At 41.6% G+C, this 24907-nt stretch overlaps 4 protein-coding genes across 4 annotated transcripts; 2 read left to right on the top strand and 2 right to left on the bottom strand.

Annotated features, from left to right (window-relative positions):
* Window positions 1-1472: 1472 nt before the first annotated feature.
* Window positions 1473-2258, bottom strand: LOC306794601 (dual specificity protein phosphatase 13A-like; the record flags this gene model as incomplete). Its single annotated transcript, XM_079292716.1, has 3 exons — window positions 1473-1666; window positions 1802-2019; window positions 2110-2258. 3 exons carry the CDS (start codon window positions 2256-2258, stop codon window positions 1473-1475), a joined length of 561 nt encoding a protein of 186 aa, XP_079148842.1.
* A 405-nt stretch (window positions 2259-2663) lies between these two features.
* Window positions 2664-7578, top strand: samd8 (sterile alpha motif domain containing 8). The gene is made up of 6 exons (XM_079293433.1): window positions 2664-2794; window positions 3705-4280; window positions 4796-4891; window positions 5312-5429; window positions 5538-5688; window positions 6024-7578. Exons 2-6 carry the CDS (start codon window positions 3724-3726, stop codon window positions 6326-6328), a joined length of 1227 nt encoding a protein of 408 aa, XP_079149559.1. The 5' UTR covers window positions 2664-2794; window positions 3705-3723; the 3' UTR covers window positions 6329-7578.
* Window positions 7579-8509: 931 nt separating this feature from the next.
* Window positions 8510-12368, top strand: LOC306795089 (non-selective voltage-gated ion channel VDAC2-like). The gene is made up of 9 exons (XM_079293434.1): window positions 8510-8645; window positions 9222-9293; window positions 9420-9469; window positions 10043-10195; window positions 10278-10330; window positions 10433-10660; window positions 10761-10911; window positions 11428-11485; window positions 11572-12368. Exons 2-9 carry the CDS (start codon window positions 9227-9229, stop codon window positions 11661-11663), a joined length of 852 nt encoding a protein of 283 aa, XP_079149560.1. The 5' UTR covers window positions 8510-8645; window positions 9222-9226; the 3' UTR covers window positions 11664-12368.
* A 125-nt stretch (window positions 12369-12493) lies between these two features.
* LOC306794551 (catechol O-methyltransferase domain-containing protein 1-like) lies at window positions 12494-17090 on the bottom strand. The gene is made up of 7 exons (XM_079292662.1): window positions 16991-17090; window positions 15463-15587; window positions 15267-15372; window positions 14541-14659; window positions 14158-14212; window positions 12912-13045; window positions 12494-12818 (listed from the first exon to the last, which is right to left on the bottom strand). The coding sequence occupies exons 2-7, from the start codon at window positions 15565-15567 to the stop codon at window positions 12666-12668; spliced, it is 672 nt and encodes a 223-aa protein (XP_079148788.1). The 5' UTR covers window positions 15568-15587; window positions 16991-17090; the 3' UTR covers window positions 12494-12665.
* Between the last annotated feature and the right edge of the window lie 7817 nt (window positions 17091-24907).

Here is a 24907-nt window from a genome sequence, read left to right as displayed (position 1 = left end):
ATTTGTGAAAGCAAATTGGCTGAAAAGGGAAAAACAAAGTTAAGCTTTGCCCCTGGCTGCACATGACATCAAACAGCCCGCACGCTGCTGCAAGTGTCTCCTTTAACCCGCCTGTTATGTTGCGGGTCAAATTCACCCATTCCAGCTTTTAAATGGAAGAAAAACATAATTAACCTCCATAAAATGTCATGAGCTCTTTTCATCGTGAACTTATAGGTAAAATGTGAGCGCAATGATGTGTTGTGAAAAGCCAGTAGTGAATAAAATCAGTCGATAAATGTCTCCGGGTCATTTTGACCTGAAGACATTTATTGATTGATTATTTAAAGTGCTGCTTCTGCTTATTGATGCATCTACAGTGGTGTGTGTGTGTGTGTGTGTGTGTGTGTGTGTGTGTGTTTCTGTGTGTGTTTGTGTGGCAGGACCAAATCTCACCTGATGTGTACATGAAAATAAAATCCATACCTGCTGGTGAATGTGTGATCCAAGTGCAGGCGTAGTTGTGTTTGAAGAGTTGATACTGCATGCATTTTATTTTAGAGCTGCTGTTAGCCAAGCATTTACAAGCATTTACAAGCATTTACAAGCATTTCTTTGCATTTGGCTCCATAGTCAGAAATCCAAGTATTGAAGACAATGAAACTACACGTGTAAAATTCATTTTACACAAAACATTTGCAGTCATTGTGCCATTCTGCTCAGTATGTAAACTGTGTAAATTATGAAAAGCAGCTGAGATAATCTTGGCAGTCAACTACTTGGCAATAGCAATTGTGCACAACATAAGACTGTTGAACAAGCACACGCTGATTACTGGTTTTTCATGGTCTTAAGAATCTGCCAAAAGAATTAATGATAAAGATAATATTGCAATACCATGATGAGACTTCACTACGCACTGAAACAAATCTTTAAAGCCTGGAATAAAGCATTAACTATTCATTTAAAACTGTGAATAAACGTGTCAAAACTCATGAAGACGTGTTGTATATGATTGCAGCTGCTACGTTGTTCAGCATTCATTATCTTTTTATGGAGGCTGGTGAGATATACCTGTTGATAATTACAGTGATAATCACTTAAAATTTCTACTTGCACCCACATTTTACTGTGTTATAACCCATCTATTGATTGTCCATGATGTTTTAAAGTGAATACACAACACAACATAGTGGATGTACATTTTCTTTAACATAGAACAAATGTTAAATGAGTCATTTTGTCTCATATTCTGTCTTAAAATGGATTCTGCTTAAGGGTGGGTTGATTACATTGATCTCCTACTGATATAAGGGTCAATATCCTGTGAACCGGCAGCATGACGCACATTAAACACAGCACCAGGGCCAATTAAAGTCAGAGTACAGCATCTCCCTACACTGGTAGACAATTAAATCTTCATTTGTCTTGAGGAAATCAGGCGTTTGGGGATCTGTAATTTAGAAAATCAATTCGTTTTGAGGTACAAAGGATTACTCATGATGTCTTAGTTTCATATCCAAAGCACAAAGCTGTTTGAGGAATCCTCTGTTTGGGAAAATCCATCTGCGCTCTTTGACCTTATTGATGGCCTCTAGCAGGGTGTAATGGTGGTGGATCATTAGGTAGGCCAGGACGAGGGAGGCAGATCTGCTCACGCCGACTGCACAGTGGACAAACACCCGAGCTGGTGAAGAAGAAGAAGAAGAAAACAATGAACCTTGACGCATGAGTTGATACTGGGAGTTTCCTCTGGATAAGATGAGTGACTTGCTTAGAGATAAAACTCAGGGACAAATAAAGCAACACGATGGGTATTTACCACCAGCCGTGACAAGTGCACTCTGAATATACTCAGCAGAGGGAAAGAAATAGCGAGAGAGGTCAAAGAACGGTGAGTCATCGGCAGGGACTCCATAATAATCCACAGTGGAGCCATAGAAGTCATGACTCCCCTGACAGTGCATCCTCCCATGAGCAACATTCAGAACATGAGTGACTCCCAGCTTCCACAGACTGTAGCGATCATTGGCCACTGACCTGTGGACAAAGGAAACAGGAATCATAACAGGAAACAATCTTGCGTTCATTTTATTGAATAAGCTGTCAAGAGCAATGCCAAAGACTTACATGTCACCAATGAATAAGTTAGGCCAAACTTCATCCACATGATTTCCAAACCTTTTTCCTCCATACAGAACCCTCACCAGGTCTTTCACTGACGGAGTGACAGGGGGAACTGCATTACTTTGCTGCAGAGTGTTCATAGTTGACTGCATGTATCTTTGCTCCTTTGAAACTACCAATTTGTATGATTTATTCTCCCAACATTTATTTTCAAACTCTGTTGAGGCTATACTACATTCATGTTGGTATTGACAAGGACAGGTGTCCCTGGTCTATAATTAAATCCGTGACTTATAATCGAAACGTTGGTCAGCCTCACACCTCTATATCTTTAATGCATACACTTTGTGGTATTTTGAGGCAGTTAATTGCACAAATACTTTATTTGTTTATTCATAACAATAACAATACTGGAGAATTGAAGACTCAGCAGTACTCTCTTTTCACCAACAAGTGTCACTGTTGCTCAGCTGGAGCCAATTCTCGTGTAGCTGATTTGTACGTGCGCGGCTACTCTGGACATTACCGCCTGGTGTTGGCAACAGTATGCTAACCAGCGCGAAGCCAGGGATACGAAATGATTTCCAACAACTTTATTACGCTTCACTCCGATTCTCGTGAGATGCCGTTTAGCAAGCTAGCTGAATAAACACGTGTCCGTGTCGTCTTCTTTGACACCTCAGTCCGGGTGAGTGAGCGTTGCGGTACACGCATTGATCCAGCTAGCTAATACCATGCTAGCTAACGTTAGCTAACGTCAGACCTTGAATTAGCCTGCTTGGGGAAGAGTTGAAGTGATAAATGACAATGTGCCTTCGCTTGGTGTCACGTCTACCTCGGGCGTGCTTGTGGTTACACACACCGTCAACCACCAGGTGGACTAACGTTAGTTACCTCAACGTCACAGGATATTGAGGAAAAGTTGGTAGAATTAGCTCCTGGCCCCACCTCATTGATAGCCAGTGTGATGTGGGATAAGTGCAGGTGGTTGACTGACCGTCTAAAGTGAGCCATAGCTGCTCTCCAAACCACACAGCCACAGTATCATCATATCAGTTAGTCCCTCAACAGGTAAAGATGCTAACACACAATGTTTGTTCCTCCTGGGATCAGACTTTAAGAGACAGGGTTTGCTGACACTGACACTTAAGCCTAAACGAGGATTCTTCTGATTAGTGTGTAGGATAGGTCGGCTAATAATAAGACTGGGGATAATAGCCTTAGAGCCATGATCCATTTACAGCTATTACAAAAGTCCTAAAGTCACTGTCTGCCCTGGGGAATATGTCTGCTCCTCAGTCTACATTTTTGGTGTGTGTGCAAACTGGTCTTATCAAATCCTTGCCTCGTATGTTTGCTCGAGTTGAGAATGCTCAGCTTAAACTTGCGTCACTTATAGATTTGTGACAAACTGAAGCTATTTTCTGTCTGCGTGGCAGTGTTGCGTGGTTTCTTTGGTATTAATATTGCTGATTCGGTGGAAATAAAGAGTGCCAAGTAGAGCATACGTCTCCTTCAGATTCCTGGAGGAAGTAAATGAGACACTGGCTCTAAGGGAGAGCTCACATGTTTTTCTTGACTACTTTTCTCTTCTCCAGCCTTCAGAGTGAGGAGGAAATGAGCCAACTGAGTGTCCGTCGCTGGACGCCCAAACACGTCGCCAAGTGGCTGAGGGAGGAGGGCTTCTGCGACTATGTGGACCTGCTGTGCAACAAGCACCGACTGGACGGCACCAGTCTGCTCGCCCTCAGCGAGTACGACCTCCGCTCGCCGCCTCTGGAGCTCAAGGTGCTGGGGGACATCAAGCGGCTGATGGTGTCCATCCGCAAGCTGCAGAAACAGAACATGGACGTGCTGGAGGAGCTGGGGCTTCCCTTCGACGGCCAGTCTCCTACGGGCTCCGGAGGCAGTTTGGACTGGCTGTGTAACGGAGACTCGGGCCGGGACTGTGACAGCACTGACACGGCACCGGTAGGCGAGGAGTATCACCAGTACACCAACGGGAAGTACAAGCAGCAGACGAGGCGCCTGGATCCAGAGTACTGGAAGACGATGCTTAGCTCCATCTATGTGGTCTTTGTGTTCGGGTTCACGTCCTTCGTCATGGTCATAGTGCACGAGAGGGTGCCCGACATGCGCACGTATCCTCCACTGCCAGATATCTTCCTAGACAGGTGGGTGTGTGACAACCAAGACGCTCTTGGAGCCTTATTTTTCTGATCTGGTTCACCGGATAGCCATAAAAACATTCATCTGTCTACTGTGAAATGCCAAAGAGAGAGTGAACAAATACATAAATATCTATTAACTGTCAGAATATCACACCAGATGGTGGATATTATAACCGCCCTACTTCATTGTAGCATGTTTCTATTATTACCTTCACATATTCCAGATGGGCTAGCTTTGTTCAAAGAGACCGTTGAGTTTTTTTAAGTGACCTACTTTGTAGTGTGACTTTTTGTTTATGACCATATTTGAGCTTTTCATTCAATGTCTTTTCATGTTTCTTTTTTGGGAGAGCTGATTTCAGTGACATGTGTTTGGCACGATAACGCATGTAGAAGCATGTTACAGTCAATTTAGTGATTTTTACAGTCCACATTTTGCAATTGATAATCAGTCATGCAACTTTAAACATGGACATTTGAACCTGTGTCAACAAACACTTTTTGTCTGCTTTCAACAGTGTCCCCAGAATACCATGGGCCTTTGCCATGGCAGAAGCATGTGGAGTGATCCTCTGTAATATCTGGGTGTTGGTTCTGCTGCTCCACAAACACAGGTAGGAGTCCTGACAGTTGTCGGTCATGCACACAGTGGCAGCTGCAGCACACAGTATAGCCACACACACACACACACACACATCATGCCGTCAGTGTGGACGTCTTCTGTGTGAGCGAAGAAGACATGAAGCTCGTAAAAAGTGGGATATACCGCAATTCATTTTCAGTTGGATTTTATTTTTTCCAGTAACCTGGAGCACTTTTATTTTGAAATTAGTTTGAGTGAGAGAAGGTCCTGTAACTTGGTCTTCATTTTGGAGAAAATGTAAATGATTTAACAGTCAGCGTTTTATTATGCAATGCAAGTTACACAAATCTTTGTGTATCCTGTTTATTATAGTTCTCAGAAAGATGGAGATATCGGAATCGGCATGTCCGACTCGATGCCTTGGAAGTTAACCGTTTGTCACGACTTGTAGGTCCATCCTTTTGCGGCGCATGTGCAGCCTCATGGGGACGGTGTTCATGCTGCGCTGCATCACCATGTTCGTCACCTCCCTGTCTGTGCCGGGACAGCACCTGCAATGCTCAGGAAAGGTAACGAGTCGTCCATGTATCCTAAACACGGCTTCTCTTCCCCTTTGAAAGATCACAGCACTGAGAGTTTCCCTTCTTCTTCTTCTTCTCCTTCTCCTCTTCCTCTAGATGTACGGGGACATGTGGGCCAAACTGCAGCGCGCTGTGGCCATCTGGAGCGGATTCGGGATGACTCTGACCGGAGTGCACACGTGTGGTGACTACATGTTCAGCGGCCACACCGTGGTCATTACCTTGCTCAACTTCTTTGTCACAGAGTGTGAGTAGCTTTTAAGTTCCCTTTGAAATGTCCCGATAGTTAATACATGTCATTCATGAAGATCCTGATAAATGACGAGCCGTTATTAAGAGCTGTGGCATTAGATGGTTAAAGTCTTAAATCACGAGGATGACACATGCAGAGGAAGAAACACTGTCCACATATTTGGGACCGTTGTCTCTTTGCTGCCATCCAGTGTCCTTCACTGGTATAAACAAATAGCCTTCCTCAGTGTGACCTGGACAGAAATAATCTCAGGATATGATGTAAAACTCACAACAACAACAACAAAAAAGCTAATTTGTTAAATGTATCTTCAACGGTTCTTTCTTCAGACACCCCACGCAGCTGGAACTTCATTCACACGTTGTCCTGGGTGTTGAATCTCTTCGGCATCTTCTTCATCCTGGCCGCACACGAACACTACTCCATCGACGTGTTCATCGCGTTCTACATCACCACCAGACTCTTCCTGTACTACCACACGCTAGCCAACACCCGTGCCTACCAGCAGAGTCGACGAGCTCGCATCTGGTTCCCCATGTTCTCCTTCTTCGAGTGCAACGTCAACGTTCCCGTCCCCAACGAGTACTGCTGGCCCTTCTCCAGACCGGCCGTGATCAGGAGGCTCATCGGATGATGAACAGCAGCGGCGCTGTCGGACACTTCTCAGCCATGTGCTGCTCTAAGTCTGCTGTGTCAAGTTGCCAACTGAGGCGGTGTGTGATGTCTTCATCGACCAAGACTACTGTTGTGATCCTGTTAGCGCTGAGGCCTGATGGGATACACAGAGCCCATACCTTCTTATATTCTGGGATTTATCTTCAAACTTGCTTCTAGACGGATTCAACAAAACCCACAAAACCATACAGGGTTTCTTAAAGGTCCCCCCAACACTCTGAAAAATGAGCACAGCGGAGATGTGTCTCGTTTATTCGTTGCTCATTCCTCTTCCTAAAGGGATATAACTTCATGTAGCATAAACTTGTTTTCAGTACCTCCTATCCTTAAGACTTTAAGTTTGAGTATTCGGATAGCACATGATAACAGGAAGCCACATCAAAACAATTCTCAGGCAGCAGGTTCCCGAATCCTTCACAGCAGTTTGCCGTTTTCTGTGCAATTTAAAATACCCAATCGTTTCAAGGTTTGGGTCCGGATTCCTTCACTGAATGTTTTGTCTTTTTGTAAACTCTAAAGGACCACTGTATTCCAAACATAACTCTAAATGACCACTGTTGTCAGACTCTAGATCTTTGGAACACTGTTAAAGCAATATGTAAAGATCTACATTTCGCTGTTTGCTGTATTGCAAAATGAAACAGATGCTACTTCTCTGCCGTCGTTTGAAAGTCTTCTTCATTCCTTGAAATAATATTCCTTGATGTTGACGGAGCAATTCATTGCTCAGTGATGGACACACTAAAGGATGATAATGTCGTTATCAGCCAGAGCATATAAGCAAAGATTGATTTCCACTTGTCTTAAGTATAATTCCAATTGCCAATTACCGTGAGTGTTATGATAGGTTTCTCCGTGTAGAAATGTCCCAAATATTTCATGTTAACTGTTAACTGCTGTATAGTGTTTTGTTTTTTTAATCACCATACAGTTGATAATGATAAATGATAATAATCTTTTGACATTAACTTGTAGTAATAGTTCTTAAAAAGGATCCTTACATTTGTATGTATTTGTTTATATTAATTTATTTAATTTTGTAACAGTCGATAGGTATTTTTATATTTCATATACAGTGTTATAGCAACATGCACATGAAGAGATATGTTTACAGTTGCTCCTGACTTACGTATTTATTTGAAACACAATGTGCTTTTTAAGTGTAATGTTGATTTCAGAGTGGCCTCTACATTTCATTGTTACAGCGCATTAGAAACATGGTTTTTCTCGTTCTGTCATTGAGGAATGATGCTCACGCAACGCCGCATTACTCGTCTCGTTCATTTCAATCATTAAAGAGCTGAAATCAAAGATTTCTTATGTTGTTTTTGTACATTCGATGTTCATTATATAAGGACAAACACTGAGCAACAAAGACTTATTTATCTTTTACAAACACTGAGATGGACTAAGATTTAGTCTTTTAATGATGTTATTTATAGGATAGGCCTCCATAATTAAAGAAAGCTACATAAGAAGAGCTGTGGAATGACACCAAAGCTTACTTTGGGTTAGTTTGACAGTAACTAATATTATGAACTGTTATTAACTATAATCAAACAAACCACAACTTTAAATGCTTCCTGTGACTATGTACATAGTGAAAAGCATTTTTATAATGCTTTTATGTAAAGTCTAGCCAATTAGTATTCACCTGGATTGGGGATGACAATTATTAGATTTTAATTATTGGAATGTATGTTTAGTATGTGTAGTCCCTGTTAAATAAACGTAATGAATAAATAAATGATTATATTACACAAATTAAAGTACTGTATTATATAGCTGTGTGGAATATATTAATTTGTTTAAATTCAATGTATCTATTTTTTATATTTCCCTTGCATTGGTAAGGTAATGAGGTAATATCATAGAGAAATATAAAACGTCATTATAGACTGGATCGACAATTAGCATATTGGTTTCCGTGGTGATATAGGTGTCTTCCACCTGCCTGTGTGCTGGCGGCTCACATTTGGCATGAACAATAGCGACTCTTACAAATGACAAGAACTACGTCTGCTGTTCTCAAACCACAGAACAAATACTTAATGAAGTGATCGAAAATAACCAAAATCCTCATCTCGTTTGTATTTCAGTCAGGCGCAAGACAAACCTGCTAAATCGTGGGTCCTTCCGGCACCGAGGTCAGGAGGGTGTTTGTTGGTTGCGGTATCTCCTCCATATCGTCCTACACCGGGTCCCGTTGATATTTCAACCGCTTTTTGCTCACTCTCACAAGTTGACAGCTACATAATCGACAACAGTAATACTCGGTAAGTAACAGGCCGTATTTATTACTTAGCCTGGTCAACGTGTGTTTTGTTTAAATGTCGAAGATGGTTCTCAAACGTCCCGTTTGCTAGCAAGGGACGGTTTCCCCTACCACCCTCGTGCGTTCAAACTCCTTTAAAATACTTTAGCATTGACCCTGTAATATGTCGTATAGTTTGCCTTGTAGATAATACAAAAGTATGAACATGCAATCCTCAAGTGTGTATGTATTTAAGTCACAGCAATGCATGTTCAATTCTACACACGGCTGCTTTAATAATCATATTGCCGAATTATAGTAATGTCAAAGAGAGGCATATTAAATTATGCTGTCACACTTTCAGTCCTTACTTTATATTAACGTTACTTGTTTCTGGTTACTGTAAGAGGACAGTCCTAGTTGTCTAACCTTGACAAAGAGGACACGTTACAACAGTATGGAGACCTAATGAGTCTGAGTTAATTAATATATATTAATTAGTTGGTGCAGGTGTTTCACAATGCAAACATTTTAAAGCGTTATAACAGTTTTTAGAGATTATTTTCTGACTCTTCTGTACTCTCTTTTTTTGTGACAGGAGAAATGGCAGTTCCTCCAACATATGCAGACCTTGGGAAATCAGCAAAGGACATATTCAATAAGGGATATGGTAACTGGAAGCAAGATAAAAGACAGTTTTATGAGTGTGTATTTATTGGACCACAGAGGCTGTTTTTGAAATGCATTTCCACGCCCATTAAGTAACGTTGGTTCCTCACTTTCACTTTCCTTGCAGGTTTTGGGATGGTTAAGCTTGATGTGAAGACAAAGTCTTCCAGTGGAGTGGTGAGTACAGCTGTGACTTTAAACGTGCAGCAGTGCATTGCAGGTATTATCAAAACGAGACAGAATCTTCCGCAAACAAAAATAAAGGTGCCCTACAGAGCTTTGAGTAGCCCTCTTTTCTCTTTATTTTTGGCTTGAATGCAGTTAGTGCCATTAGTTAGTGTGTAGGTACTCATTGGTGAGCCTGGTTTTAATTAATGTTCAGAGAGTGGAGAAACCTGACTCACACCTTTTAAATCAATCCAAACAGGATCACGGTGTGTAGTGCTTCTTTGGTTAGATTAGTCTGGCGCTAGAGATGGTAAACTATTGATCTGATTGGCTCAGAGGAGTAAAGCTATTTCTGTTTTAATCTGGATCAGCTGTGCCTGTGGTCTACAGCTGCAGCCTTCAGAAAAAAAACCAACCCTCCGTAAATAATATTATTTATTCTCATTAATTGGTCAGTCAGTTCAACTCCAGGCCGCGGTCCAACCATTTGTAAAGTCTCTCCGCTGTTTGTGGAGGAACTACTCTATCTTGCTATACTTTTTTTCAGGTAGGATCACTTTCCTCTTGTTTTCCCTTTTTTAGGAGTTTAAAACGTCCGGCTCGTCCAACGTAGACACCAGCAAGGTCACCGGAGCCCTGGAGACCAAGTATAAGTGGGCAGAGTACGGGCTGACGTTCACAGAGAAGTGGACCACGGAAAACACACTCGGAACCGAAATTTGTGTTGAGGATCAGGTAAATTGAAACCTCTGCTATGTTGCCTATCACCCCACTTAAGCTCTAAATGAAGTGTGACTGATGGAATGATCCTCTTTAGATCACCAAAGGGCTGAAGCTTACTTTTGACACTACATTTTCGCCAAATACCGGGTAAGCTACACTTTGTAATCGTAAAACCACAGCATGCTATCGTTGTATGAAGTACGTCCTTCTGACGCCACTTCCTCACGTTTTCTTTTTTAAATTCAACAGCAAGAAGAGCGGCAAGGTCAAGACTGCTTACAAAAGGGAATACCTTAATGTCGGTGTTGATGTGGATTTAGATTTCGCCGGTCCTACGATCCACGGAGCAGCAGTAGCCGGCTACGAGGGCTGGCTGGCCGGCTACCAGATGACCTTTGACTCGGCCAAATCAAAGATGGCTCAGAGTAACTTTTCAGTTGGTTACAAGACCGGAGACTTCCAGCTCCACACCAATGTGTACGTTTTAGCATCAAGCATTCGAACCCAGCGAGATGAGTAACTTAACACAATTGGCTTGTACTGACGTGCGATGTTGGTCATTTTCTTTTCTTCTCAGAAATGACGGTTCGGAGTTTGGTGGATCTATTTACCAGAAGGTTAATGACCAACTGGAGACTGCTGTGAATCTGGCCTGGACTGCAGGCAGCAACGGCACTCGCTTTGGAATTGCTGCAAAATATCAGTTAGACTCCAGTGCCTCCATATCAGTAAGTTTCTTTTTTATTTTCTTTATACCTCCCTCAAGGAAGTTATGTTAAACTCATTATCTTGATGTAAATGTCGATTGCACAATGACTCCATCAGCGTTTGGATTGGTTCCATACAAGCCTCGCTTTAATGATTCATGTCTGAGCTCCCTGGAAAAATAATGGCTCAATTTACGGGCCAAAGGAAGTGCATCAACCAAAACAGGAAGAGGATAGTGCTTTTGTTTCCCCCGGTTATATACGAGTCTCAATGCAAGTTCTTTGCAGTTACTATTCCCAGTAGCGGAAATGGCAGACGGTGGAACAACCGAAGTCACTGTGGAGAACAGTGTATATATATCCTGTGCAACTCTTTTACAATAAAAGTCGTTGCATTGCCTGCCTTCATATGCATAAATGGTTGTGTCAGTTGGGTTGAAGAAGAGACGGTCTATTGCCACTTTAGAATAACAAAAATAGAAGCTTGTGTAGCCTTGCAGGCTGTACTAGTTTATTGATGTAATGCTTTTTCTCCAGGCTAAGGTGAATAATGCCAGCTTGGTAGGAATTGGCTACACCCAGACTCTCCGGCCTGGTAAGAACCATCTCTCCTCTCATATACAATTTAAAAACACAATAGAGTTTTCTTTCAATAACTTTCATTAATTATTTGTATTTCAGGTATGAAACTCATCCTCTCTGCCCTGGTGGACGGGAAGAACATCAATGCCGGTGGTCACAAAGTTGGCCTGGGCCTGGAGCTGGAGGCATGAGGGTCTGCTCGGCCCTTTCAAAGTAGGAAGCGAAATATCCGCTGAATCTGATCCTTTGTGTTCCTGTCCTGTCAGCAACAGATATTTTAAAGAGGCGAAGCCAAAACAAAAACAAAACAATCCCCAGTTGTTGAGCACTGTTAAAATAGAAACCATGACACCGGCCCCCTTTTTATTGTTGTGACAGTAACTAGTCATGTTTCAAATCACATGTATTTACCAGTTACTTCCAGTTTATCCTCGATCGTGAACCCTCCTCCGGGTGCATCATGGAATGGTTTCCAAAACCTTGTTATTTTGCTGAAGTGTGATATTGTAGAATGTAAATCTGAGCTGTTAATTTGCACAGTATATTATATCTTTATTTAAGCTCTTCCTCCTTTGTTTTATTTGCACATTTTATTTGTATTTTAGTGGTGATGGTCTATCCGTTGGAGGGTTTACGCCAACAAATCATGCTTATCGAGATCGAGGCCAATGTGGTGGCTCGTCTTCACTTATCTTTCTAGAGGCTTAACTATGCTGTGTGATGATTTAGAGACCTCCGCTACTTTGAATACCTTCTAAGTTGCAAGACGATGCTTAATAGATTTTTATTTTCCTCAGTGTGACTTGAGTGAATCCTCCACTTTTCTTCCCGTTTCTGAGGACTGACACTAATCAGGAAGTGTGTGTCTAACCTTTGCAATAAAGTCCTGAAGTCAACCGTTATCCTCTCTTGTGATTACACGACACTATAGCTACACAGCATGGAGAATGATACGAAATCAATAAGTATGCACGACAAAAACAAATGACATGGACAGTGTTTTTTTTTTTTTTAAATCAAATATCTTTACTATTTCATTCAAACCTTTCCTTGTAACTGTAAAACCAATGAGGATATTACATGTTTTAGCTACCGTCACATTTCTCATAAAAGTTCACCGAACTTAAAAAAATAGATGCATACAGAGTTACCTTCCAAAGCCCATGACTCACTGCACTTAGCAGACGTCTGGCCTATAGTTTGATAGCTAGTGTGAGCCCATCGCCCACTGTGAGCATGCTCAGGTTGATTCGAGCATCGCGGTGCAACTTCTTGTTCAGCTTGTCGATGGCCACAGTGTCTTCATCCCCGGGGGTCGGATTCAACACCTTTCCACCCCACAGCACCTGGAGGAGCAGAAAAAACAACGTTGGGATGATTGGCTCGTTTAAATATCGTCCTGCAAGAACTCAAATATTTATCCATGAAGTAGCCCTTACGTTGTCAATAGCAATGATTCCCCCTTTCCTCAACAACTGGAGAGATTTTTCGTAGTAGTTGTCATAGTTGACTTTGTCTGCGTCAATGAAGACAAAGTCAAATGTTTCAGCCTGGCCATCTGACAAGAGATCATCTGAAGGAACAAAAGGAACAGAGAGGTAAATTATACTTCAGGTTATATTTAACATTTAATTAATCTGTCACCCAACGTCTGTCTCCTTCTGGTCAACAGTATTCACACTGCTGGATAAGAAACTAATTTGGAAAGACCGTCTCAGATTCTATATATTTAATAAAATGAAATAAGGTAATTAAAAAAAAGAATTTCTAAAATGTTTACCCTTTAAAGAAAATATAACCATTCTCCGTTTGGCTCATTTTGTAAATTTGAAAAAGTGTAAAAAATAATGAAATTAAAAATAATCAAACCCAGCGTTATAGTTTAATGAAACATTCACCAATCAAAGAATTAAAGCAGATCTTTATCATTTGATTAAATAATATAATTTTACCTCACAAATTACTATGCATATTAATACTAATATGCAAGTTGAATCACTAATACTGTATACTGGCAGTGGTGAGTAAAGTAACGCACTCACACGCGCATACGCGGTCATGTGATCCTGATTGCGTAACAATACGTCGTCACCGGCAGGCGAAGTTGATTCTGGTTGACAGAACTTCAGAAGCTGCGACGCTCACACGTGTTTCCGGTTCGACTGATTCGGAAAGAATGTTTATGGACCGCGACGGAGTAACGGGATGAGCTGCAGACCCTGGTAAGTTACCAAAACATATGCAGCCATTAGTTATGCTACGTTCAGGTAACATTGCAGTATGCTAATGTTTCCAGGTGAACTCACCTGTGTTAATAAGAACGGGTTTAGCTAAAACGCCACTGCTCTAAATTGGAGCTGGTTGTTGTGCCACGTGGTAGCTAATTAGGGAAATTGATGTCAGCTGTTAGATTTTTTTACAAATCAGCCAATCACATTATTAACTTTTTAAAAACGCTTCAGATAGTCAATACCTCTATCTCACCTTTTGAGATAAATTTTGAGAAAAATCTCACCTTTTGTGTGGCTATTTGAAGAGATTTTAACTTTTGGAAAATAGTTAATTATATTAACCCCATTGCGATGTGTTATTTCAGGCAAACACAAGCTGCCTTGAATGACTTGTAACTTTTGCATGAGAAAATTGTACATCTTTTGAATTTTAGAACAAGATGTATTACTGTACCTAGAGTTTTCAGTGCCGGCTGTATGCGTAGATCAATTTTCTGCTCCACTCCAGCCTGTAAACAAAAAGAAACAAGAATATTTTCTGAAGTGGAGCAGATAAGTTGTCTGATGACAGATGAGAAATCATATATTGCAGCATATCATGGTGTCTTTTATGAGTGTTTTTACATGCACGATGTTGGCAAATATGACTATATGCTATTTTCATGAGTCAAATTCCCAGTCTGGATACAGCCGACTGTAGGTTTACATAATGTACACAAGATAAAACATTCCAGGAAATGTATGAACAGGCTGAAGTCGTCACCTCATCACACACTGGCTGAACTCCACCATAACACAATGTTTTGACAAACGCTTCAACATGGATGAGAACGGCACCTCTTTCCAGAAGGGTTTGCCGATGTCGGCGTAGTCTTCACTGATGTCGCATGCCACCAGAACGCCATCGTCGGGCAAAGTCAGTGCGATGCTCAGCGTGTTGTAACCTGTGTATACTCCTGAAATGAGCATGATGGAAAAATCTATTGAAGACAAACCCATTGACTTCCAGAGAAGTGCAAAAATGCGAACTCATTTCCGTGTTTTAGGACTCATGCCGCGTGTGTATGTAATGTATTGCTGTGACAGCACTGCAGCGCGATGAAGGGACAGGTCTTTGTTTACTGTGACGCGTCCTCGTCTTCAGTGTAATTTGATTCAGGCTTTCAAGTGTTTTGTTTTTCATTTCAAAATGAAATGACAGTTCCTCAGCTCCAGAGCATAAAACTGACAAAATGCACGAAAACAAACTCTCACAAAAGCATCAAGATGAAAACATAAAACATATGCACACTGTAGATGTTTTCTATTTGCACCCGTACACTATAGATATATAAAAACATTCAGAGTGTACAAGTGCATCATCACCTAAGTGCACTAAATGTGTCTGTTCAAGAGAAATAATGTATATATTAGAGTAATTTAACACGTAAAACATGAGACTAACTACACTAGAATTCAAAGTCAGACTCCAAGCATGTATAGGTCATCGTCCCTGAACAGGTTAAGGATCGTGGAAGTGATTCGAGGCGTACGTGTTTCACAGACTAGATACGAGGCCCTTACCGATCTCCAAGGCTTTCTTGGTTTTGATTAGTTTTGCCAGATTGGCCATGAACTGCGACTGCTCACAGGCGACCATCATGATGTTCCAGGAGTGTTCCATTGTCCTCTGAAAGCAATGAGCGGAAACCAGTTGCATTAGTTAGAAAAATTGTGCCAGAGCACATCTGTATTCCGGACACCAAGAAGACGTGCTCACCAGTCTGAGTTTCTTCAGGGCCGGATGCTCCCTCAAGGAGTTATTGAGAACGTACTGCAGCAGCGGGTCGTCTTTCCCCCCGCAGTGACTTTTGGCGATGCTCATTCTGGAAGATTTCTTTTTCCCTGAGGACAAAACGTGAACCATGAAACAATTATGAGGACCTTAAGAGCACCGTGACGCCATTGGGCCGTGCCGTTTATACATCTTTCAGGAAACTGAGGTCTGGTCTTGTGAATGTACAGCAGTTATTTGATTAGATTAAACTTAAATGGTTTCAGTGGGGAAATGCAATTATTGCATCGGCAGCAACAGATCCAGATAAAGAAATGAAGACTGTACAGCTTGACATCTTGAGGGAAACACGATGAATCGGTTTGTGTCCCTACGTTTTCTCTGTTTCTACATCGAAGGCTTTGCCGCTTTGTTTGCCGTTCTGAGGGTCAATAGAGGCTGGAAGGGAATGAATGAATAAATGAGTACACGACGACTTTGTACTGGGTTTTATCTGTCAACCTTTTCTTGGGCAATAGTGCTGCACACGGCTGAGGCAGGTTCTCTGTACAACATAACAGCATATAAAACGTACTGTATGAGGTGAAACATGGGATTGACATAATCATGCATACATGTTTAGTTAAATTACTAATAACTACATTCATATTCTAAATTTGCTTCCGTCTTCCCTCTTACTCATGAAACACACAAGCTAAAAGGTGTTTTACGGTAGCATTAGGTGAGACAAATGTCACTCAATTCAAACAGTTCAAAGTACAAAGAAAGCCACAATGAATGATAGTATAATATTATCACACAGACAAAACCTGTCTGAGGGAGAATATTTATTGCCTGATGTCAATTTTCTCTGTCAGACAAAAATACAAATGATTGTTATTTCTCTGTGTAGATCCTTTAAAACCATCAAACCTACATTAAAACCCCCCTGAGATTGGAGATGTTCTGTAACACTGCCCTCTAGTGGTTTAAACCGGCCTGATACACGCACTAATCCGGTGTAGTAGCGACGTTATAACGCTTTAAAGTCCAGTCTTCAGGGCTTCTCTCTTACCAAAGAAATAACCGGTGAGCAACACAACTCCCAGTGTGATGGATCCAGCCAGTGCCTCTTTAGAAATGCTCCGAAAAGACATGATTTAAAACAACTGCGTTTACCACACGACAATAAACGTGATCCAAGACAGCTCAAGCACTTCCGTGTTGGTTTAGCGCTGTACCGTAATACTGCTAATAGAGGCGAAGCGCCGCCCTGGTGAAATCGCTTTGACCAGTATGGACACTTCTGTTGCGTTTCTTGCGGCGTATTGTATAAGTGCTCACCACCATGTGACTATGGCTGCTGTTGTGTGTTTAGCGACTCTTAACTAAAGCTAATCGCGCGAAAAAAGGTGATCAGTCGAATGCAGATTTAACTAGACAAACTCCTCTTGATATGAATAACAAATATCGTGCAGAGCTGAGACATAAAACCCACCCGTAGCTGCAAACTGTTTTATGAAAAACAACTCACCAAGTTGCCTCTAAGAATACAGTTGCTTGCGTCCGAGTGTGCGCCCAAATGAATGTGTGCAGCAATGATTCGGTCAGTCAATCAGAGATTACAGTCATATGACCTGCAGCCTGTCTCATGATAGGATTGTGAAACAGACGCCCATGTCACTGCTGCGTTCAAGTTCCGATGGTAATGTAATGTGAACAGTGGTAGACGAAGTATTCCTCCTGTACATCAGTCAATGTATCGACACCACCCTGTGAATTTAATCTGTTACGAGTCAAAATACAGCTGATTAAAAGTGCAAACGCATCATCTGCAAAAATAAGCAAATTTCAAAAGTGTACGTACCATTCCTGCATTAACATGTAAACAACATTAATCTGTGTCTACATATTCAAAGGAACTAGTCACAGCTGTCTGATTGCTGTCGTAAAAAGTGCAATATATTCCCTCTGCAATATAGTGAAATAGATGTATAAAGCTGCAACAAAATGGAAGTATGTGTCTTCATGTCTTGATTTCTGCTCAAATCTACATAAAGACTTGACTAAATGTATTTCTGCTGACCCTATGTATTCTCAGAAATTCGTTTTATTGAAAGATGTTAAGGAGTTTTAGATGGAGAATATTGTCATCATGAAACTGAAGATCAAAAACCATATGAAAACAGTCAAACAGGCGACAACCCAGCAGGGAATAAACGACAGTGTGTCTTTAGTTACTACACACTATTAATTCACATTAATATGGACTCTGTAGAGTTTTGGTTAGAACTTAATAAGTGAGTTATCATGTTTTGTGGTAACAGAATGTATTCAGGTGCTTTCAAATAGGAATGAATGGAGTTTGTTCTAAAAACAATGAAATGTAAAAAGTGAATTCATCTTCACTGACTTTCTGTATGTCAAATACCCGGAGGGGATCGGTGAAGAACTGCGCTTATATATCAGGATTATTGACCTTTCAATACAAATCCAGTATTGGCTCGAACTTGAATATTATGACAAAGCTGATAAAAAGACTTTTAAGATAAAATATTGCACTTCTTGCTAGAAATGAGATAAATAGGTCAGGACTTGTAATGCAGGTCTTCATACAGAGAGGGGCAGTGTTGTCAAGGCAGTGAAGCTCACTCATGCCGATGTTGCACATTTTGTCTCCAGTAAATAATAGACGGAAAAAATAGTTTGGTATTTGACTGATAAATGCATCTGACAGAAAAGTACGTTATGTTCAACATTTTGTTTCTCCTTTTCAGTATTTGTATTGGTTTATTCAGATGTAGATCATCTGGTTGACCGTTTTAATAAAAGATAGTTCTGGTTTGATACATTAAGCATCAAAGACATAAAGGTATTGTGTGTATATAAAAGTCTACATGACATCAAGTCTGGTCTCGTTTATTAGAGACCATAATGGTGTGTGTGTGTGTGTGTGTGTGTGTTATATATATGAAGGTGTGTTTACAATTGCCCATAAGAAGTTGTGTCTTCAGACCAATGTGCGAGGAGGGCTGTTGCTTGATTACATCTGCGTGACACACATGAGCATGGGGTGAGAGGCAGATCACACCATTAGGCTTACTACAGTGCGGGGTTAAGTGCTGTAGATAATTGACTTTAAAGGGAGTATCGGCCAATCAACCACGGGGACCAGAGTTTCTTCACTGTTTCACACTGGGACTCTTTTATGTGAAAAGTAAGGACGTTGTTAAAATTGTTACAATCTGGCTTGTATTCAGTAATCTGCATTTGAGAGCTATTGTTAATAATTGCAGCTTTTAATTTGCACTCATAATTGCTCCAAATCATGCGTCACTCAATACATTGTAAGGCGACCGTGATCGCACAGCTTCCAGTTCGATAAGGACAGTGTGCAGAGATTAGTATTCATTCTAAGATGTGGATGAAGTGCTGTTTTCTGTACGACACCTCGTCCTAACGGTTCTACCTGATGGACAGCCGGCAATCTGACGCTCTCTCTCCTCACAGGAAGCTCTGGCTGCTGGCCCTGCTGCCGCCGACTGACTGACAAAGTCTGGACAGCAGGGGAGGGCAGAGTATTGCTCCGGGGGGCGGGAGGGGCTGGGCAGCTGAGGTGTGGCGCTGGCCTCGGGGTAAGCCGCTTGTGTGAGTAAACACTGGAACCATCCAGCAGAGAGACACTCTTCCCCGGGTCGGGGAATTTTCTGCTCTGCCAGAACAATGTCCGGCACTGTTGTGATGATCGAGTTTTATGGGCCGGCCTGACTCGAGTCTACTGTCGATGAGAATAAGTGTTTTATGACGTCGCATGCCGTGGATGATTAATGGGCTCCGAAATGTGTAGGCCGTCTTTGTACGTGTGATGAGGCAATATTCAGTTTTTATCACAGACTACAGAGCACTTTATGAGTCTATTATCTTTCTCTACATAGCTCTTGTTAAGCTTTAAGCGACCTACTCGATCAACCATCAACCCTGTTACTCGCTATACTACACATTATTACCAACACGTTTTAAATCCAGAGCTGAACTGTGCTCCTCAGACTTCTCTGCTCTCCCCAGACAATGAAATGTCATGTAAGTCCGCTCCTCTCAACTCTGGAATTTGACTTTGGCAGCGGCCTTTCTCTTTGACTGACAGATGAGCGAGCGATACGACTCCATCAAAAAGTGCAGCCTGACAGTTCAATTTGACAGCCTTCTTGAAACCAAATATACTCCTTGTTCCTGGAAATACATCAACTTGACAAGAAGAAAAGTGGTAGAAAAAGATGGAGATATCGTTCCTGTGATATAGATTTCACTATGAAATAATAGAAACAAGTTTCCATGTACAGTGTCACCGGGTGCTTAGCTATTCCATCACTCCTCTGTCTGTTATGCTGTTAGTGATTGTGCCTGTCCAGCGTGTGATTGAGATATTATTTCTGTTCTCTAATGTTGTTCTAGGGCTGCAGCTAACCTCTCCATTATTGATTAATCTATTGATTAACATTTTAAATAAAATTTTTGGTCGATAAAATAAGCCTGATAATTGGAGTGAATTGGCGTTTGCACATTTAATCCATTCACCCAACGTCCTCTTCATTTTAACACATTTCTGTTTGGGGAAAGAGGATTATTTTGTTCTGTTCTGTTGAAACAATATGCATATTTAAGGTTTTATGGTTTTAATTTCGATAATTTCTGTAAATTGACAAACTCTGGCGCTGCATGGATCCCATCCAATCTCGTTGCTGTTCATGCAGCCAATTTCTGTTTCTGTTTTTCTGGCTCCAGCAGAGGAAGATGACGGCCTCATTCTTAATTCCACCTACAGAATTGTGATTGGTCGATTACTTCTCTAACGAGGGGACAGCCGTCGATAAACTATACACCTCACTCATTTGAATTGTTGAACATATGAGAGATGTGTTCAGAGCAGAGCCGATGTTATTAGACGATTGATGGATACGTCCATCAACAGAAAATGAACCAGTTTGGAGATTATATTTTTCAGCGAAATATTTTATTTGTGTTTAGTTTCAAGTACTTGTTCTGTTCAACCAACAGTCCAACATCCAGAGATATTCAATTTTCACAATTATGTCAAACAAAGAAAAGCAGTGAATTTTCACGATTGAGAAGTTTGAGAAAGATAATTTTTTGCTTGTAAATTAAAAGAAAAGATCCAAACAACTCCCGTCCTTGCTGGTGAAACAGTGGCACATTGTTGGATATAATATTATGATGTGCAATGTTTTGTTAATTATTTATTGTGCAGCACTTAATGTACACACCAAAGAACTTTAGAAACCCAAGACCTCTGGGTAAACATGACCCTTTAATAGCCATTAAACATCATCTTTAGTCAATTATTCATCAATGTGGAATGTGTTGTGCCATTAGCAGGGGGGCCGACATGAAGTTGTGACCAAGTCACTAAATATTCTTGTACTTGAGCTGTCATCACTGGAGTGTGTAAATCCTCCTCATTGTGATATGCCGACATTCTGCTCACCCATTTAGCTAATACAATGCATAGACCTAAATGATTCATGGCAACCATTTACATAATTCATAATTAAATCACAACGCGATGACTTGGAATTTATGAATAGTGAAAATGCATGTGCCGCCATCACGATATACTAATTAATATCTTTAGCTGTCATTGGCACATTGCTCGCTCAGCTGGGGTCTGGTTATGGGGCAGGAATAATGCAATGCAACAACAAATTATCTGTGCATTTAAGTGGGAATGTCTCGGAGTGATGGCCACAATATGCATTGGCCTGAAGAACTTAATGGGGGAATCTGTTTCATCGGCGTTGTCACGATCTGGTTAATCATTTTGAACACTGTTAAGATTAAGGCTAATGCATTTACATCCTTTAGCTCCCGCGAAGGGCTGCAGGGCTGTACGCTTTTCCCACAGTCAACAAAAACATGTGCTACACAGGCTCTCAGAAACACTCGTTCCTGTGTAGACAAAGGAGAACTGGAACTTAAAACAAACAGCACTGCTGACGGTTTTCTTCTTCTTTATTTTGTGACATTTTCTAGACTTTTATGGACACTGTGGGGTTGTTCACCCATAATTTCAATGGAGCATATTTTCTCATTAGCCATGCACATAGTTTTGTGTTTCTGAAGATAATTATTGTTCTTTTCTTTTAAAACTGTCCCCAATTAACAATATAACTGACGGACTAACCGATAAAGGGAATAATCTTTGTTGCAGCTCAAACTGGTTTCATTGCAGCCTGTAACAGCAGTAGATTGTCTATATCTATATAACTAAATGTGTGACCCCATGATTGCCTCCCACAAACACACGGGTCAGGCTGATGAACTTGTGCCCCCCCATCTCTTATGAGCTCAGTGTTCTTAGTTTCCACAGTTGATTAACAACCAAACATCCACGGACTCTCCCCACCCAGTGGACAAACAAAGGGGTCCTCTTCCCTAATGGTCCCTGAGGCTTCGCCACTATCTATTGATCTGCTGTCGCCCAATTTCTCCGTGACTTATGCCCTGCTTAATTCCCATTACTGTGCACACTGAAGCCTTATCAGGGAGCACAATAGGCTTGTTGTCACTGGGGGCAAAACATACGAGCGGCCCTGTGACAGTGTGAGCATAAACTCATGACTTCACCTCCCCGAGCCCTCTCCATGACCTCTGCGCTCACGTGGGCCAGTTTGAAGCCCGGTGTCGGAACACTAAACTCAATCTGGACCGTTTGCAGATGAATCAGAAAATTGGATCTCGCTTGTTTCGTTAAAAACGGGCCCCCAAAATACAGAGGGCCGGCTCCTTGGCCATAAAACTGTCTCTGTGATATGTCTCTAGCGATGATGATTCTTATTTCCTGCGTGCCCCCTCTCCGGCTCTCCCACCAGCTAGCTGCTATCGCTTCCTTTCAATTATATGTTTCTCTCCTTTTTTAGACAGAGTAATAAAGCTATAAATCGTGTAACCGGCAGAAGGTATGGACATTCTGTCTCTGAACTGCTGTTGAAACTGCCATAAACCACCCACAAAGTCAAAGATAAGAATTTACAGTTATTTAACATCATCCTTGTCCCCTAAATCACACTGATAAGAGAATTAAGTGATGGCTATAGGTTCTTTGTCCTCTAGCTATTGATTTCTTTAACAGAGCGGGCCGGTGCAATGTTTTTATTGAGCATCCTATTTGCTTTAAGCTTGAGAGTGGAAATTGAGCTATTTGGATTGTTTTATTGAACTACAGATTCTGCCCGCTGAATTAATCTATCTGATAACAGAGCCGCCGCCGCCGCCGCCGCCTTGTTACCTTTCTATCCACAGTGGAAATGTTTTCAAATGTAGAGTGACAAAACATGACGGGATTTTGCTTTTGGAAACCTGCAGTAAGTGAATGACCTCCTATAAAGCCATTGCAACACTTGTTTCATAGAGTCTGTGACAATTTGATCTGCATGCCAGTTGTTTTCTGTTACAATAATAATGCTGTTATTATACATTAGTCACAAGAACGGAGTAGGCTGAATGCATCCAGTCTAAACAGGAATGATTGCTCCTCTCGAGACAAAACACATGGCTTGATTAACAGGAGGACATCCATCTACAATAGTAATTGGTATTAATGTCAAATGCAGCGAACAATCCCCTTGTTAGAGAGGCCATTGTCTCACCAACCCTGCAGTGTTTGTCCCTCTCAACGCATAATGTCCCAGTTTGAACAAAGACGTGTTTATCTTAGCGGAAGTTAGTCGCTCGTTTCAGCATGACAACACTTATGTCAGTGCCTCTGAGATGGCCGAGCTGCAGCCGCTCACATTTAATGATTCGATTGCCGTTTCGCTCCGAGTTCACGACCCCGACGCCATGATAAATGTCAAGCGCAACAATATCCCGCTAACTAGACATGCCACTGCCAACCAATCATTTTGTTATTGACTGGGAAAGCACAAGGCGCTGTAATGTGACTCTAAATGCTACGTTACAGTGCGTGTGTGTGTGTGTGTGTGTCTGGGAGATCGTGTGGGTCGGTTATTCAGTCTTGTTCATTTGGCTCGGAGCAACACTGTCACTTCAGACTCCGGATCGCCTAACAGGCGTTGTGGGAAGGTCTCTGATTATGTGTCTGTACTTTCATTAATCATGGAAATATCAGGGGTGAAGGAACAGCCATTCATTTAGAAATGAGCTTTGGGTTTTGAAAGGCTTCTCTAATCTCAGAGGGGTTGGAGAATTTGCAGCAGTGGTTCCCTTTCCTTTTTGTGTCTGATGTAGCTCCATTATAGCTCAGTCAGATGAGCCCCTCGTTGGTACCAGTCATCGGGATGTTGTTTGACACCATTATATACGACTGGATGGCCATTCTTGGCCATTCTTTCATGCGAGACATGGTGATCCTGACATTTTCTGTCTAGGTTTGATCTCTTGTTGTTTCCAGTAGGTTCGTCAAGTTCGCGTTTGCATTTTTCAGCAATGTATCCGTCCCCTCTCTGCTCGTTTTCACGTACTCTAAATCGCAGCATGCTGTGTTCATGTAGCTCAAGGAAGGAAAAATCATCACACGGCCGATTTGTGTGTTTATTTCCCTCCTGGACACCGAGTTTAATATCGGTGATCCAGAATAGTTCGCATCCCACTGCTTTTCGAAACGCACGGGTCAGGTTGATGAAGTTGTCTCCAGCCACCTTTCCCCCTTTGTTATGAGCTCAATGTATTTTTAGCGTGGACAGTTCATAATGTTAATTACCTCGCGGTCATGGAAACATCAGCATGCTTTAGAAGATTGACTGACACCAATACTTAAATTCAGGCACCGCCACATTTGTCGCTATTTGTTCCGTCATTAACTTATACAGTACGATATACTCTCCACCAGCCAACAGCTGTTACTTGAAAGCTGTTAATTCTGTCTGGGTGTCATCTCCTCAGAGCGAAGTGATGACCGCAATGATTAATTGAATCCTGTGTATCAAAATAGCTCCGTTTGCGTCAATGCCCAATCAACGTATCCTTCACATCAAGAGGTGACATCGAGGCCTCAGTTTTTGACGAGTGTAATGACATCTGCCAAAACATGGAAAAAGTGTGCAATCACACACAAAGTAATAAAGTTGATGCAAGTCAAACAAAAACTTCAGCAGCTAATTTTGTTAAGTTTAGTTGATTATTTACTTGGATCATTTATTGGATTTTGTGATCATATCATGACACATTTCCACGATAAATAAATATTTCGTGAGAAGTTTTGTTCTATATAAATAATATCGACCAATCCCAGCAGCACTGACCCACCCTGCTCTGCGCTGGGAGGCATTTATGATACAAGAGCCACTGGGTGGGACCGTCATGCTGCTGCCATATATCAATCCCAGAGAAGGCTAAAGGGCCGCTCCTCTATGTATAGCCCAGCTGCGTTTTATTTTGGCGGAGGGTCATTCCACTTTGTACACAGACCTCCCAG

Source organism: Melanostigma gelatinosum (genome assembly GCF_949748355.1).
Source record: "Melanostigma gelatinosum genome assembly, chromosome: 21".
NCBI lineage: Eukaryota > Metazoa > Chordata > Actinopteri > Perciformes > Zoarcidae > Melanostigma > Melanostigma gelatinosum.
The sequence above is the reverse complement of the archived record's forward strand: the minus strand, read 5'-3'. Positions and strand labels throughout refer to the sequence as shown.

Excerpts from the sequence above, each read along its gene's own strand:
- samd8 (XM_079293433.1), top strand. The coding sequence starts at position 3,724 with ATGAGCCAACTGAGTGTCCGTCGCTGGACGCCCAAACACGTCGCCAAG. Across the intron at positions 4,281-4,795 it reads CCAGATATCTTCCTAGACAG|TGTCCCCAGAATACCATGGG; the intron begins GTGGGTGTGTGA and ends TGCTTTCAACAG. Across the intron at positions 4,892-5,311 it reads CTGCTGCTCCACAAACACAG|GTCCATCCTTTTGCGGCGCA; the intron begins GTAGGAGTCCTG and ends CACGACTTGTAG.
- LOC306795089 (XM_079293434.1), top strand. The coding sequence starts at position 9,227 with ATGGCAGTTCCTCCAACATATGCAGACCTTGGGAAATCAGCAAAGGAC. Across the intron at positions 9,294-9,419 it reads CATATTCAATAAGGGATATG|GTTTTGGGATGGTTAAGCTT; the intron begins GTAACTGGAAGC and ends CTTTCCTTGCAG. Across the intron at positions 9,470-10,042 it reads CAAAGTCTTCCAGTGGAGTG|GAGTTTAAAACGTCCGGCTC; the intron begins GTGAGTACAGCT and ends TCCCTTTTTTAG.
- LOC306794551 (XM_079292662.1), bottom strand. The coding sequence starts at position 15,567 with ATGAGCATCGCCAAAAGTCACTGCGGGGGGAAAGACGACCCGCTGCTG. Across the intron at positions 14,660-15,266 it reads CAAGAAAGCCTTGGAGATCG|GAGTATACACAGGTTACAAC; the intron begins GTAAGGGCCTCG and ends TGCTCATTTCAG. Across the intron at positions 14,213-14,540 it reads GCAAACCCTTCTGGAAAGAG|GCTGGAGTGGAGCAGAAAAT; the intron begins GTGCCGTTCTCA and ends TTTTGTTTACAG.